This window comes from Symsagittifera roscoffensis, chromosome 4, assembly GCF_963678635.1.
Source record: "Symsagittifera roscoffensis chromosome 4, txSymRosc1.1, whole genome shotgun sequence".
Taxonomy (NCBI): Eukaryota; Metazoa; Xenacoelomorpha; order Acoela; family Convolutidae; genus Symsagittifera; species Symsagittifera roscoffensis.
Window position 1 is genome coordinate 21,777,831 of NC_087065.1, and position 16,023 is coordinate 21,793,853.

Here is a 16,023-nt window from a genome sequence, read left to right on the forward strand (position 1 = left end):
GCAGGAAAAGCTGAAAATTTCAATATATTTTTTAAGCACTGTGGGCGAAAAATTAGCTCAAAAAATAACGTTTTTTGGAGCAACAAAATTATCAAAAATAGTTGCAATCAATGTTTTTGGTACGCATTTTGCCTCACGAAGACGAGTGAAAATTAGAACAAACAAACAAAAATAAATACATCATAGATGGCTACAAACTCAACAGCTTCTTTTTCAAAAAAATAACCTTAGCAATTAATCTAGTCCTAATTAAATAATCCAAAATTTTTTGATACGCACATTTTCCTGATTGCCCAAAGATAGCAAAAATAATATCTATCTACAAAACAAATATAGCAAAAAAAAACAACCGATATCATTACTGCCGGTAATAAAAAAACTGTACAGAAAGTTTTACTTAACAGGCTGATAGAAGTTTTTGCATTATATCAAATTTATAACAAGGTGCAATATGGATTCCAAAGCAAACGTGAACAGTTGTAGCAATAGTTTTGTTAATTGAGGAAATTTGTTACCAGCCGGACTTTCACTCATTTGAAACACAATGCACGTTCTTGGATCAAAACTTTCGATACCGTAAACCACTATCTTTGCTCGGAAAAATGTTTCTCTTATGAGCTTTGAGGAACCTTGTTTGAAACTATAAAAAATTTTTTGACAAATAGAACTCAATAATTTTTGCAAATCGAAATAAATCTACTACCCAGGGAGTCAAATATAGTGTAGCACAAAGATCTGTATTAGATCCTCTTTTATTCGTTCTCTTCAGTAATGAGACTGATTCTAACAATGACCAGTCAAAATTAGTCATGTACGCTGATCATACTGCAATACAGACTATAGTAGAGAAAAAATATCAAAAAGCTCTGAATGGCTTCACCAATTGATTTGATGAAAATCAATTAACGTTGAATTCAGACAAAACAAAAACAGGTTCTTCTCAAAAAATATTATCAGAAAGAAATTAAAATTAGAAATGAGAAAAAGAAAGTTTTGAGCGGGTAATAAATTAAGATATCTGGGCATTCAATTTGATGAACAATTAGACAATGAAAATCATGTAAACGAGGTTTAAAAAAATAAAGAAGTTTTATGAGATGTTTTTGTCAGTTTAGAAATTGTTTTGAAAAAGTAAGTGTTTCAGATAAAAAAGTAAGAAAAATCTGTAGAGCCAAAAGTGCAATACGGCGTACTTCTTTTTGCTGTTGAAAAAGCAAATTAGATTCCTCTGAGAATACTATAAATCGTTTTAAAAAAATTTGCTATTTCGGGAAACGCTTTCAGTCATTTAAACAATTTAGAAATAAAAAAGAAACGATTTTATACCGTGAAGGAACTCCACATTTATGAACTACTAAAACTATTAGGTAAAATTCCGAAAGAAAACCGCCGTTCAGATTTCATAAATAATTATATCCATCATTTTGAAACTTTTAAGATCAGGACACAGAGATTGAAAACTCAAATACTTGTCATGGATTGCAATAAGCATTCAAAATTTTCACTTCGGACTAAAATAAGAAAACTTTTCATGTGTATGTCCTACTTTAGCTCTGATTTTTCAAAACGCTGGTCATACAGAGTAGGAAAGCTTCAACCACAAGTTTTTAGATAGTTCAATTTTAGGTAATGAAAAATTAAGTAGTGAAATTTACAGAATGACTCCAAGCTATGCTTCATAGTTTTCTTAGTTCGTAATAGTATTTTAAATTAAATTATTAATTATACTTATTTAAAGATATACAAAATTACTATTTACTTTCTTATACTTTAATCAACCAGTGTCATTTAGAAAAAGAGTAAGAAATAGTCTGGTTTGCGTAAATCATTAAAAAAATTGAAATTGTTTGTATGAAAGTCTAGAATGCCAGACGCCTGGAAAATACAATTTGTTTCTAATAGCGATGTACCAAAATAATCTTCATTTTGCAAAAAAATATATATAAGAAAGTGGCAATTTTTGAAGTATATATTAGAAAAATTTATTACAGAAATACTAATTGTAATTTTATAAATGATAACTTTGAATAGAAAAATATATCGCCTACACAACAGATTTTAGAAAACAAAATGAGCTGCTTCCCAAAAAGAGTGACAGAACGTAGTAGCAATTTGATTGACTTATTTTTCTGTACATTAAGTTTCGCAACCAAAATCATCAATAATTCAGTGTCTGATCTATTTGGTGTTCATATTTGTTCAAATTTTCTGAAAAAGGAAGTTTTTACTGAAAAAGCTTTTGCTAGAAACCGGAACAAGTTGAAAAAAAGGTATATAAGTGAGAAGTTAAGTTTTTATTTGCAACATGAGATTGGCATTTATTGAATCCCGAAGACCCTCAAATGTCTTCTAGGATTTTAGAAAAAATAAATTTGATCCTTATGAAACAGTTGATACTTTTTTCCAAAGCGTTTACTAGTACAATCAGAAAGACATCCATGGATTGACAATGAAGTAAAAAATGCAGCAGCAAAAAAGCGACGGTTAAGAGAGCTTTTGAATATTAAAACAACGAATAAATATAGTTCCAAAAATAAAATTGTCAAAAATCTAATCATCCGTGAAAAACGAAATTTTATCGAAATAAATTAATGCTTGAGTCTAACTGTAAAACGAAAATTTTTTTCGAGAGTTTTTAGGAAATGAGTGGTAAAGGGAAAAATTTCAAATCTTTTAATCTTTCTAACGAGGACGCTGAGCATTTTAACGAATACTTCGCAAATATTGGCTCCGAAGTTACACAAAGCAAACCAAACTGTATGGAAAATAATGTTATACGTCAGTAGCAATCGTTGTTTCTGAAAAAAAATGGTTTAATTGAAGTCATTGAAGTCATCGAAAGTCTAAAAAATAAATATAGTACAAATTGCTATGATGTCAACACTGTTCTCGTCAAGCATTTAAAAACTATACAAGCAGGCCCTTTGATTGAAATGTTCAATGACTGCCTAACCTCAGGAATCTATCCAAATTGTTTAAAAATTGCAAAAATTGTAGCAATTTTCAAGGAGGGAGACATCGATGACCCCTCAGACTATAGACTAATTTCGTTTTTTCCAGTTCTGGGCAAAATTTTTGAGCGTATAGTTTTTAAACGAGCCCAATTATATGTAGACGAGTTTAATATCATCCGAAACACTCAGTTTGGCTTCAGATCAATTAGAAGCACTGTTGACGCCAACCTTACATTGTTGGAAGAAGTTTCAACATCACTATCGAACAAAAAACAAACAGTTCAGAATACGTTTTTAGACCTAAGAAAGGCTTTTGACACAGTTGATCACTCTAATCTTTTAAAAAAAATTGGAACAAATTGGATTCAGAGGGCCAGTCTTAAATCTCTTGGAATCTTGCCTTGACAATCGCTAACAGTACATTGGAACTAACTCTTTTAAGACCGAACTTAAACTGGTGTACCTCAAGGATCTTTTGGTGTACCTCAAGGATCTATCTTTGGCCCACTTTTGTTCATATTATACATAAATGATCTACAAATAGCCACAAAAAACACAGGGGTACTTTTGTATGCTGATAACGCTGTTCTGAAATCCACAAACAACGAAGACTATATTGCTTTCGCACATAGATCAGCTTTGCCTGAAGTAAATGATTGGTTAGACAAGAACAAATTGACACTGATTGTCCAAAAAACCAAGACCATGAGATACTGTCGGAGCACCAAAACTGAAGAACGACCAGTAAAATGTTTTTTAAATGACACCCAAATAGAAGATGTAGAAAGTTGTAAATTTCTTGGAATTTTCCTTGACTATTAATTGAATGTTCATCAGCATATTGATAAGGTAAAGAACAAAATTTTGCAATTCTGTGGAGTGTTTTTTCAATTGAGAAAGTTTCTAACTGGACGGCAGTTAATATTCATGTATAAAACTTACGCGCAACCAATCATCCATTATGGAGTTTTAGTTTATGCAAATAACGACAAAACTAAACTGTTAGAACTGGAAATGAAAATCAGAAGGCTAATCAGAAAAGTTTTTTATAAACACGGATGAATTCAATCACTGAAATAATGCGTGATAATAAAATATATACCGTAAGAGAATTTGTTGCTTACAAAGTTCTGAAATTAACCAGAAAAATTATTCAAAAAGAGTGCCAAGTTGAAACCTTGAGATATTCTATTACTGAACAAGAATTGAACGTGATATTTTCAAAGCGAAAAACAAAACAAAATTTAGTTATAAACAGAAATAAACTCAACAGAGAGTCGATTACACCTAAAATTAGAAAAATGTTCATTTTTGTAATAATTTTTTTCCCACCTGGGTCAATTTCTTGAAAGGGGCTTCTCGGTTTCAATTAAATAGTTTTAATCATAAATTTTTGGATAAGTATATTCTAGGAAATACGATTTTACTGAGCATGCTTTGAGACTTTTTATTGATCAATAAGTAGAACTTGTTTCTGTTGGTTTCTAAGTTATGGGTAGAAAAGACTACCTGAGAAAACTAAATTATTATTTTTTTATATAGAGAATGGTTTAAAGGTGCGAATAAAGAGGTTTTACATCTATAAATGGTTACCGGTAGAAGGCCTATTGCTTTGGATCAAAAATATTTAGTATTTTTTTTGTTCTCCGCTTAATCAGACATCTGAAAACGGGTCTTGTATGCTTAATTTGTTCTCCCAAACGATCCTAATTTGTATTTTTAAATTTTTATAAATAACTATGTAACTAGATATCGTTTTGAAAAAATTTATTATTATGATTAATTGATATCATTTATATAGTGCTTTCCAAAATCAATCGATTTAGAAGGTAGAAAAATCTTTAAAAAAAAAAAAGAAGCACTGAAAAACAAATAAAAAAACTGCAGCGGTTTAAAAGACTTTTCTTTAAAAAGAGTTTCAAAAAAATGTGCCAGAGCAACATAAGCTCAAAAAAAATACATAAATCAAGCTATTTTTGTGAAACGATTAGTCAATCAGCGAGAAATGAAATTCTATCACGACAAAACTCAACATGACGCTACGAAAAACAAAAGAGCATTTTCTCAATTATATGAGGCGCTCGCTAGAAGAAATCATCAGCAATCAAAAACTGATAATTTGGACGCAGGAAAGCTGAAAATTTCAATATATTTATTAAGCACTGTGGGCAAAAAAATTAGCTCAAAAATTAACGTTTTTTGAAGCACCAAAATTATCAAAAATAGTTGCAATCAATGTTTTTGGTACACATTTTGCCTCACAAAGACGAGTAAAAATTAAAACAAACAAACAAAAATAAATACAGCATAGATGGCTACAAACTCAACAGCTTCTTTTTCAAAAAAATAACCTTACCAATTAATCTAGTCCTAATTAAATAATCCAAAATTTTTTTGATAAGCACATTTTCCTGATTGCCCAAAAATAGCAAAAAAATATCCATCTACAAAACAATTATAGCAAAAAAGCAATAGAGCAAACTATCAACCGATATCTTTACTGCCGGCTATAATAAAAACTGTACAGAAAGTTTTACTTAACAGGCTGATAGAAATTTTTGCATTATGTCAAATTTATAACAAGGTTGATTGTCCATATTAACAAGGCAATATGGATTCCAAAGCAAACGTGAACAGTTGTAGCAATAGTTTCGTTAATTGAGGAAATTCGTTACCAGTCGGACTTTCACTCATTTGAAACACAATGCACGTTCTTGGATCAAAAATTTGATACCGTAAAACCACTATCTTTGCTCGGAAAAATGTTTTTCTTATGAGCTTTGAGGAACCTTGTTTGAAACTATAAAAATTTTTTTGACAAATAGAACTCAATAATTTTTGCAAATCGAAATAAATCTACTACCCAAGGAGTCAAATATAGTGCAGCACAAAGATCCTTATAAGATCCTCTTTTATTCGTTCTCTTCAGTATGAGACTGATTGTAACAATGACCAGTCAAAATTAGTCATGTACGCTGATCATACTGCAGTACAGACTATAGTAGAGAAAAAATATCAAAAAACTCTGAATGGCTTCACCAATTGATTTGATGAAAATCAATTATCGTTAAACTTAGACAAAACAAAAACAGGTTCTTCTCAAAAAATATTATCAGAAAGAAATCAAAATTAGAAATGAGAAAAAGAAAGTTTTGAGCTGGTAATAAATTAAGATATCTGGGCGTTTAATTTGATGAACCATTAGACAATGAAAATCATGTAAATGAGGTTTAAAAAAAATAAAGAGGTTTTTTGAGATGTTTTTGTCAGTTTAGAAAGTGTTTTGAAAAAATTATCAGATAAAAATGTAAGAAAAATCTGTAGAGCCAAAAGTGCAATACGGCGTACTTCTTTTTGCTGTTGCAAATAAAAGCAAATTAGATTCCTCTGAGAATACTATAAATCGTTTAACAAAAATTTGCTATTTCGGGAAACGCTTTCAGACATTTAAACAATTTAGAAATAAAAAAGAAACGATTTTATACCGTGAAGGAAAAGTTACGTGCAACCAATCATCCAATATGAAGTTTTAGTTTATGCAAATACCGACAAAACTAAACTGTTAGAAATGGAAATGAAAATCAGAAGGCTAATCAGAATAATTTTTTATAAACACAGGATGGATTCAATCACTGAAATAATGCATGATAATAAAATATATACCGTAAGAGAATTTGTTGCTTACGAAGTTCTGAAATTAACCGGAAAAATTATTCGAAAAGAGTGCCAAGTTGAAACCTTGATATATTCTATTACTGAACAAGAATTGAACGTGATATTTTCAAAACCAAATCAAATCAAAAGTTAGCTATAAACAGAAATAAACTCAACAGAGGGTCGATTTCACCTAAAATTAGAAAAATGTTCAACTTTGTAATAATTTTTTTCCCACCTGGGTCAGTTTCTTGAAAAGGGCTTCTCGGTTTCAATTAAACAGTTTTAATCATAAATTTTTGGATAATTACATTTTACTGGGCATGCTTTGAGATTTTTTATTGATTAATAAGTAGAACTTGTTTTTGTTGATTTCTAAGTTATTGGTAGAAAAGACGAACTGAGAAAACTAAATTATTATTTTTTTATATAAAGAATGGTTTAAAGATGCGAATAAAGAGGTTTTAAATTTATAAAATGGTCACCGGTGGAAGGTCTATTGCATTGGATCAAAGAATTTAAGTACTTTTTTTGTTCTCCGCTTAATGAGACATCTGAAAACGGGCCTTGTTTGCTTAATGGTGTTCTCCCAAACGATTCTATTTTGTATTTTCAAAATTTTATAAATAACTTACTAACTAGATATCGTTTGGAAACAATTTATTTTTATTATTAGTTGATATCACTTATTTAGTGCTTTCCAAAATCAATCGATTTAGAAGGAAGAAAAATCTTTAAAAAATAAAAAAAAATAAGCACTGAAAAACGAATAAAAAAACTGCAGCGGTCAAAAAGAATTTTGTTTAAAAAAGAGTTTAAAAAATATATGCCAGAGCAATACAACATAAGCTCAAAAAAAACACAAACATCAAGCTATTTTTGTGAAACAATTAGTCAATCAGCGAAAAATGAAACTCTATTTAGACAAAACTCAACAAGACGCTACGAAAAATAAAAGAGCATTTTCTCAATTATATGAGGCGCTTGCTAGAAAAAATCATCAGCAATCAGAAACTGCTCATTTGGACGCAGGAAAAGCTGAAAATTTTAATATATTTTTTAAGCACTGTGGGCGAAAAATTAGCTCAAAAAATAACGTTTTTTGAAGCACCAAAATTATCAAAAATAGTTGCAATCAATGTTTTTGGTACACATTTTGCCTCACGAAGACGAGTGAAAATTCAAACAAACAAACCAAAATAAATACAGCATAGATGGCTACGAACCCAACAGCTTCTTTTTCAAAAAAATAACCTTAGCAATTAATCTAGTCCTAATTAAATAATCCAAAAATTTTTTGATACGCACATTTTTCTGATTGCCCAAAGATAGCAAAAATAATATCCATCTACAAAACAAATATAGCAAAAAAAGCAATAGAATAACCGATATCATTACTGCCGGTAATAAAAAAAACTTTACAAAGTTTTAGTTAACAGGCTGATAGAAATTTTTGCATTATATCAAATTTATAACAAGGTGCAATATGGATTCCAAAGCAAACGTGAACAGTTGTAGCAATAGTTTTGTTAATTGAGGAAATTTGTTACCAGTCGGATTTTCACCCATTTGAAATACAAGGCACGTTCTTGGATCAAAACTTTCGATACTGTAAACCACTATCTTTGCTCGGAAAAACGTTTCTCTTATGAGCTTTGAGGAACCTTGTTTGAAACTATAAAAAAAATTTTGACAAATAGAACTCAATAATTTTTGCAAATCGAAATAAATCTACTACCCAAGGAGTCAAATATAGTGTAGCACAAAGATCTGTATTAGATCCTCTTTTATTCGTTCTCTTCAGTAATGAGACTGATTGTAACAATGACCATTCAAAATTAGTCATGTACGCTGATCATACTGCAGTACAGACTATAGTAGAGAAAAAACATCAAAAAGCTCTGAATGGCTTCACCAATTGATTTGATGAAAATCAATTAACGTTGAACTCAGACAAAACAAAAACAGGTTCTTCTCAAAAAATATTATCAGAAAGAAATCAAAATTAGAAATGAGAAAATGAAAGTTTTGAGCGGGTAATAAATTAAGATATCTGGGCGTTTAATTTGATGAACAATTAGACAATGAAAATCATATAAACGAGGTTTAAAAAAAATAAAGAGGTTTTTTGAGATGTTTTTGTCAGTTTAGAAAGTGTTTTGAAAAAATCATCAGATAAAAATGTAAGAAAAATCTGTAGAACCAAAAGTGCAATACGGCGTACTTCTTTTTGCTGTTGCGAATAAAAGCAAATTAGATTCCTCTGAGAATACTATAAATCGTTACCAAAAATTTGCTATTTCGGGAAACGCTTTCAGTCATTTAAACAATTTAAAAATAAAAAAGAAACGATTTTATACCGTGAAGGAACTCCACATTTATGAACTACTGAAACTATTAAGTAAAATTCCGAAAAAAAACCGCCGTTCAGATTTCATAAATAATTATATCAATCATTTTGAAACTTTTAAGATCAGGACACAGAGATTGAAAGCTCAAATATTTGTCATGGATTGCAATAAGCATTCAAAATTTTCACTTCGGACTAGAATAAGAAAACTTTTCATGTGTATGTCCTACTTTAGCTCTGATTTTTCAAATTTTGTAAAAAACGCTGGTCATACAGAGAAGGAAAGCTTCAACCACAAGTTTTTAGATAGTTCAATTTTAGGTAATGAAAAATTAAATAGTGAAATTTACAGAATGACTCCAAGCTATGCCTCATAGTTTTCTTGGTTCGCAATAGTATTTTAAATTAAAATATTAATTATACTTATATAAAGATATACAAAATTACTATTTACTTTCAAATACTTTAATCAACCCAGTGTCATTTAGAAAAAGAGTAAGAAATAGTCTGGTTTGTGTAAATCATCAAAAAAATTGAAATTGTTTGTATGAAAGTCTAGAATGCCAGACGCCTGGAAAATACAATTTGTTTCTAATAGCGATGTACCAAAATGATCTTCATTTTGCAAAAAAAAATATATAAGAAAGTGGCGATTTTTGAAGTATATATTAGAAAAATTTATTACATAGATACTAATTGGAATTTTATAAATGATAACTTTGAATAGAAAAATATATCGCCTACACAACAGATTATATTATTAAAACGTCGATTTAATTAATCTGTAGCTCATCAAAATACAAATTGAATGAAATATTTCATAAACATTATATTTTACACATGCTTGGAGAGGACATTTTAGGTAGGTCACATACGGGGGGGGGTTACATTGTATAGGGTTGATCCATATTAGAGCGAACAGTTTCTTTTCTTAAAGCAGTCATTCATCTCCACGTTATTTCAATTAAAGCAAAATGAATTATTTTAAAGAACAAAGCTGTTAGCCCTATGTGGACCAAAAATTTAAAAGTTGTCAGCCAGATTTAAAAAAGTGTCTGCTAAAGGGTTTTGGTTGGAAGCTTGGCAGCAGCTATATTTCTATTACCAAATTTTGCTTGTAAGTATGATTTCAAAAAGCTACCTCTTTGAACAAAAAGTATTATTCAATATACTTTTGCCAGTTAAAACATCATCCTAATACAGATTAAATTTGTATCAACAGCATGACCCAATAAATATGATCAATTCGGATTGTGACGCAAATATGGTTATGGAAATGTTTATTTTTGCATTGTCTGTTAATAATTCATCGGGTTCCATTCTAGAGAAGGAGGAAACTACTCGGAAGCAAACAGATTGATCAGAATGTAGTCTTTTTGTGCGACCATTTCTCACCTTAATTATTCATGGATGTGAATCAGGTGTTTCCATAGAAGAGTCCACTTATCACGTGCATCGAATACTTTTTTGTTATTGAAGTATTTCTACGCCGTTTTTCTAAGACATTTGTATTTTTCGCCACGCACCAATTGTGAAACTTGAAGCTCAAGCTTAAAACGTTTAGTTTGTTGGTCAACTTGGTTTTGAAAAGGTATTTCATTTTTATTTGCTACCAAATAATAAAAACCTGCTCATTTTAACTTTGTCAGCAAAAAAGTCTCTCTTACAAGATAACTGGTTATAACTAGCAACTAGTCTCAACTATGCCTGAAAATCGGAAGGGAGGCACTAGCAGGACTATTCTGAAATCAGGGACTTCTTCAACTGCAGGGAACTCCAGTGGTGTTCAGTTCAGGGGACCCGGTGCCGGACCTACCCCTTTGGATTACAACTCATCGGGTAATCCAAACTTCACTGTCCACACTACAGCACAAAGTTTCACTAAATAAGCACAGGTGAACAGCTAACAATTAGCTCAAAAGAAAAGGTCAATTGAGCTCAATCAATTGAAAATGCGTAGACCGCTAAATGAAGAACGCTTCACATATCAACAATAAATAATGAACGCAAAAAAGAACCTTTAGACAAAAAAAAGACTTGCATTTGTAATTAGCTAGCATATACATTCTGCAAAAAATTCGACATCTAATTTATTGATGCAAGTTTTTTTTTGGCCAGATGCCAGCAACTTCGAATATCTCGAAAAGTTAAAAATTGCGAAGCTTTGAAAATTTGCATATGATACATCAGAGCAAAAAAGCCACTGCCGATTGAAAGCCAAATCAGCATCCTTTCTTTCTAGCTCGCCCAGCGGTCGGAGTGAAGGCACCTCATAACAGTCTGCTGAAAGAGCAGAATGCCAACAGATCCAAAAAATTAGAGTTCAACCCAGACGACGCCCCTACCCCCTCAGGAAGTGCCATGAATGGACTGGTGTCCCCTGTGCCCAGTACTCCCCAGAAGGTGCACAATACTAAGGGTATTGGACTGGAGCAGGAGAAGGAGGAGGACTCTGCAAGGGCTGTGTCGCCTGTGATTTATAATCTGCCCAGGAACAAACAGGTATGATGGGCTTTTTCACGCCTGCCTTTTTCCCGCCGCCTTCCATTTTCTGTGTTTCTGACTTTTGTCCATGTCTTCGAATTGTCATGGAAACTGACATTTTGCTGCATTACAAAAATTTAAAATCCGTTTTTTTCCCATATACAACTTCGACAAATCAATGGTTTCAATGTATAAATGATTTTTATGTACAAAAATCAGTTTCGGTGGAAGGACAGTCAGTGGGTATAGAAGTTGCAACTATTTGATTTTAACAACCAAATGAACGAAATTTTTATTTACATTTTTGTCATTTTCTCTGCAAATATTAAAGCTATCGGGTTGAAAATTTGGCAGATAGTAGATGAATGTATTTGGAAGATTTGGAAAACAGTATAAGGAATTTGAATTTATGGGCACAATATGGTTATTTGGGAAACTGATTAGGTTCACTCACCTTTTATGCCACCGAAAAACGCAAAACAAAGAATTGAAAAAATTACTTGGTCTGTCGTTAAAAAACAGCCTTGCCTGTTTTAATGAAGCATACATTAGAAGTTTTTGGAAGGTTGTACCAGATAATTGGAAAGAATATTTAGAAAAAAAAACGCACTGCTCATGAGAATCTTGGGCATGAATCGGAGCAGTAACTTTTCCGAAAAGGTTGCTGGAGCAGTTCTGTTGATGGCTTATTTTGATTACCAGTGCGAAACTATTTATAAAATTAGGCCTTTTTGTCGCCGGACCAATTGTCTCTTTCAATTCTTTCGTTTGTCGTTTTTCGGTGGCATAAAAAACCAAGCTTATCAGCTTCCCAATTAATCTTTTTGAGCCCATAAACTCAATTTCTTACATTGTTTGCGAATATGTTACTACAGCAAGAGCGCTTCTAAATTTAGTGATAAAATACTGCCTATTTTGCGCCTTCGAAACATTATTTTCCAAACTTTGGCCCGGCTGAGTCCTTTCGAATAAATCAATCTACCATCTGTCAAAATTTCAACCCTATATCTTAAATAGTTGCAAAATATTTTTTTTTTCAACTTCGAATCGCACCACTTGTGATACACGTAAAAATAGCATTGTAAACAGGAAAATAGAACCACTAAGTTCAAGAAATTGAAAAAAAATTGAAAAAATTACAACAAAAAAGTTCAAAAGGTTGTCTATAATGATGTTCCATTGGCGCAAAACTTCTTTAGAAACACAATACATTGTTAATTTTTAAGAAAAAAAAACTACTTATTGGGTTGCTAGTGAGCCGAGAAAACATGAGTACATTCCGGTAGAACTGGAAACAAAAATATTGTCAAGAAAAATTTGAACTTTTAATGCTATTTTACCATTATAAGCACTTTGTGCAATCGGGAGAGTAAAAAGTTAGGTCACAAAGCTGACGAAAAGTAAGGCAAAGTCTTTTGGGCCGAGTAAGCTTTTTAAGAAAAAAACAGCAAAAAACCGAACGTTTGAGAGGTCAATGAGTTGCGTACAGCAAAAGCAATTCAAAGATATGACAAATAAGCCGATAGAACTTAAGCAGACAAACTATAGGTCGAAAACTCTTTTTCTAAAAACGGAATATTTCCTATTTAAAGAAATTAAACAGGTCCTTGAATACTTCGAATCCAGGAGCATTTCACTTCCCAGGCGTATTTGTTATCTCCAGACCAAGTGCGCCGGAGACGTTAAGAAATACAAATGCATTATGAAACAAGATACCAAGTGATTCAAGTGATTTTGTGAACAGATTTGTTAGTCTGAAGAAAAAGTGTGTTTTTTGATTTGAAAACGCTTTTGAATCGCCAGCGTAATATGGTCGACCTAAAAAAGAGCAAAAAATTTTACATTTTTTGAAGATAAGATACCAAACCCCCCTCCCTCTCCTCGAGAAAACCCTTGATGGACACCTGGAAATGGCATGCATATTCTTGACAAATATTATTGAGACTTATGATTTATTGAGTTTTTTTTTCTGAAAATTTTTTGGAGCGCAATTTTGGCGTTTTTGTATTTCTGATAATCTGTCATCAAACTTAAATTAAAATCCATAACTTGTTTAATTTGTCTCAATGCAACAAAGTGAAAAACAAGAAAACTTGGTCAAAATAAAAGCATCATATCATGTATCGCAGTGATCTTGCTCTCCATTTGACTTGTAGGGTGACTTTGAGCGGTTGATTCTGCTGAATCCTCTGGACAAGAAGTACGAGTGTCTGGTGTGCAAGGACATCCTCCGATACCCTGTCCAGTTCGAGGACTGCGGACACAGAGTATGCTCCTCTTGTCTAGTGGACCTCCTCAAGTGAGTGCAGAACTAGCTCACAAATAAGTAGTCTTTGTTTTTTGTTTGGCTTTTATATTCTAAATCATCTAGTCAGTTGATTGTCAATCTTTCAATATAAGAAATAGTATAACCAACTATGACAGCAAGTGATCAAACTGGATGGCATTGGTTTTTCAACCAGCTAAAACCAACAATTAAACGCCGTTCTCGCAAGATTTTTGTTCAAAATAGTTTTCAACGGCAAAATCCTAGCCTAATTTAACAATATTTATTCAAAAACAACCAAAAAAACTACAGCAGTGAGCACATTTAAGCAAAATTTACAATTAAAAGTCGCCTACGTTCTTACACCTACATTTTTCAGTGATATTGGTGTCGATTTCTCGAAAACTACAGAATGATCTAACTTATGATCTAAAAAAAAACAAAATGAACCGCAATCATCTGGTCTTGTCGTGTTCGTGTGTTGATTGAAATAATCGTTTGAAAATATTGATAGGAGATCACTAAAATGAACTTCTATCATCTGTTTGTTGGTAGGGTGAAGCCCAAGTGTCCCGTGGACAACAAGGACATTAAGAAGGAGAGCACTTTCCCGGACAGTGCCATCAGCAGGGAGATAGGGGGACTGAAGTGTAGGTGCAACAACTCCATCATCGGCTGCCAGTGGGTCGGCGAAGTCAGAACTGTCGCGGTCAGTCACTCATCATATTACGTCACTATATTCAATCATTCAAAAAAATCGAATTATAAGATTTTACGTTTCGTACAATGCCGAAATGTTTCTCAGGTGTCTGTCATTCTTTCGTCTGATTGGTTTAGCTGACAAAGTAATCATTGCATTGATTTATTGCTGAAATACTTTGTCAAAAGCTTTGGGTGATATTAAAAATGCTAATAGTTGTTCAAAACCAGCCTTTGAAAAATTTTGTTTTAAATTTAATAAGTCAAAAAATATTTAAAAAAATTCGCAAAAATATTTGGCATACATCAAGTGGAACTGACAGAAAGAGTTAGTATTTTCAATAAAAAAAAACTTGAAACTTTTTTTGTGCACTGAATGAATTTTCAGTGAAATACGTTCATATTTTTTGCAACTTCTTCTTTATTCATGAATTTTTGCTGATTTTACTGACTTCTGTATGTATGCATGTATATATTAGGCCCACTTAGATGGCGAGTGTCGCTTCGTGCCGATGGAGTGTCCGAACAAATGTGGGGAGACATTTGAAAGACGCCAGCTGGACACTCACATCTCCTCCGAGTGTGCCAAAAGAGTGACCCACTGTGAGCACTGTTCTGAGATAGTTCCCGCCCAGCAGATGGAGTTGCATGAGAAGGAGTGTCCCAGTGTGAAGAGACCATGTCCCAATGACTGTGGAGTCATGAGGAACAAAGAGGAGGTCAGGTCCATAACAGTTAATTTGGTGTTTCAAAGGTGATGATCTCGCAGGTCCCACTATCTCTCAATCTAGAAGTTAATGGTCCGAGGCCCACAAAAACCGAAATTATATGATCAAGGCAAAGGTAACCACTAGGGCCGATGTTGTGCTTTGATGATCAGACGATCGAAAATTCGCCAAAACGACCGATTTTTTTTCCAGACTGTTGCGACTAAAATAGGATATTTGCAGACCTTCGCGCCCGAAATTTGGTAATTGAAGACTTTGCAGACCAAAGAGATAAGTTCGGGGCTGGCGCAAGCCAGGAAAAGTTATCCGCGACCATTTTGACCGAAGAAATATTGACGGGAAAATGGAGACCTGCACGAAATATCCTTTTTCAGAACTTATATATGAGCATCTAAGCCTCAATTAAACTGTCTTGAATGGCTGAAAAGTCGCGATTTTCGTTATCCTTGATTAATTGTTAAGATGATGTGCAGTTCATTATGCGAATTTTGGAAACGACATTTTAACACAAAAACGGATCACTTTTGGATTCTGTAAACCTATCAAAAGTTACGCCAAAACTACCTGGTATAAACATTCGAGGACTTTGGCCGGGCAATCATAAGTGATCCACCCAGAAAATCATTACGAACTTAGGCCTTCGTTAAGAGCGCAACATCATTTCTACTGGAACTGTTAAGGGCACAGGACGGTCTAACAAGGTTGCATGATGTCCGGTAAAGTCAAAAATATCCAATTTTTTTTTAAAAAACTCTAACCATTTTAACACCATCCATACAGTATCACTATCTACTTTTTGTTGCCCTAGCATGGTAAAATCGCTACGTTTTGAAACCAATCGTTTAACTTACCACCGTTTTTATCCCAACTGAAAAGAAGACATTCTTC

The 16,023-nt window shown here is 32.5% G+C and overlaps 1 protein-coding gene across 1 annotated transcript in view; it reads left to right on the forward strand.

Annotated features, from left to right (window-relative positions):
* Positions 1 to 10,379: 10,379 nt before the first annotated feature.
* The window catches only part of LOC134844111 (TNF receptor-associated factor 3-like), a gene marked incomplete in the record, with an annotated part of 6,115 nt that continues 471 nt past the window's right edge, over positions 10,380 to 16,023 (forward strand). The window contains 5 exon segments of the mRNA XM_063860596.1: positions 10,380 to 10,797; positions 11,201 to 11,460; positions 13,599 to 13,741; positions 14,264 to 14,417; positions 14,887 to 15,126. Coding sequence (XP_063716666.1) covers positions 10,662 to 10,797; positions 11,201 to 11,460; positions 13,599 to 13,741; positions 14,264 to 14,417; positions 14,887 to 15,126 — 933 coding nt within the window.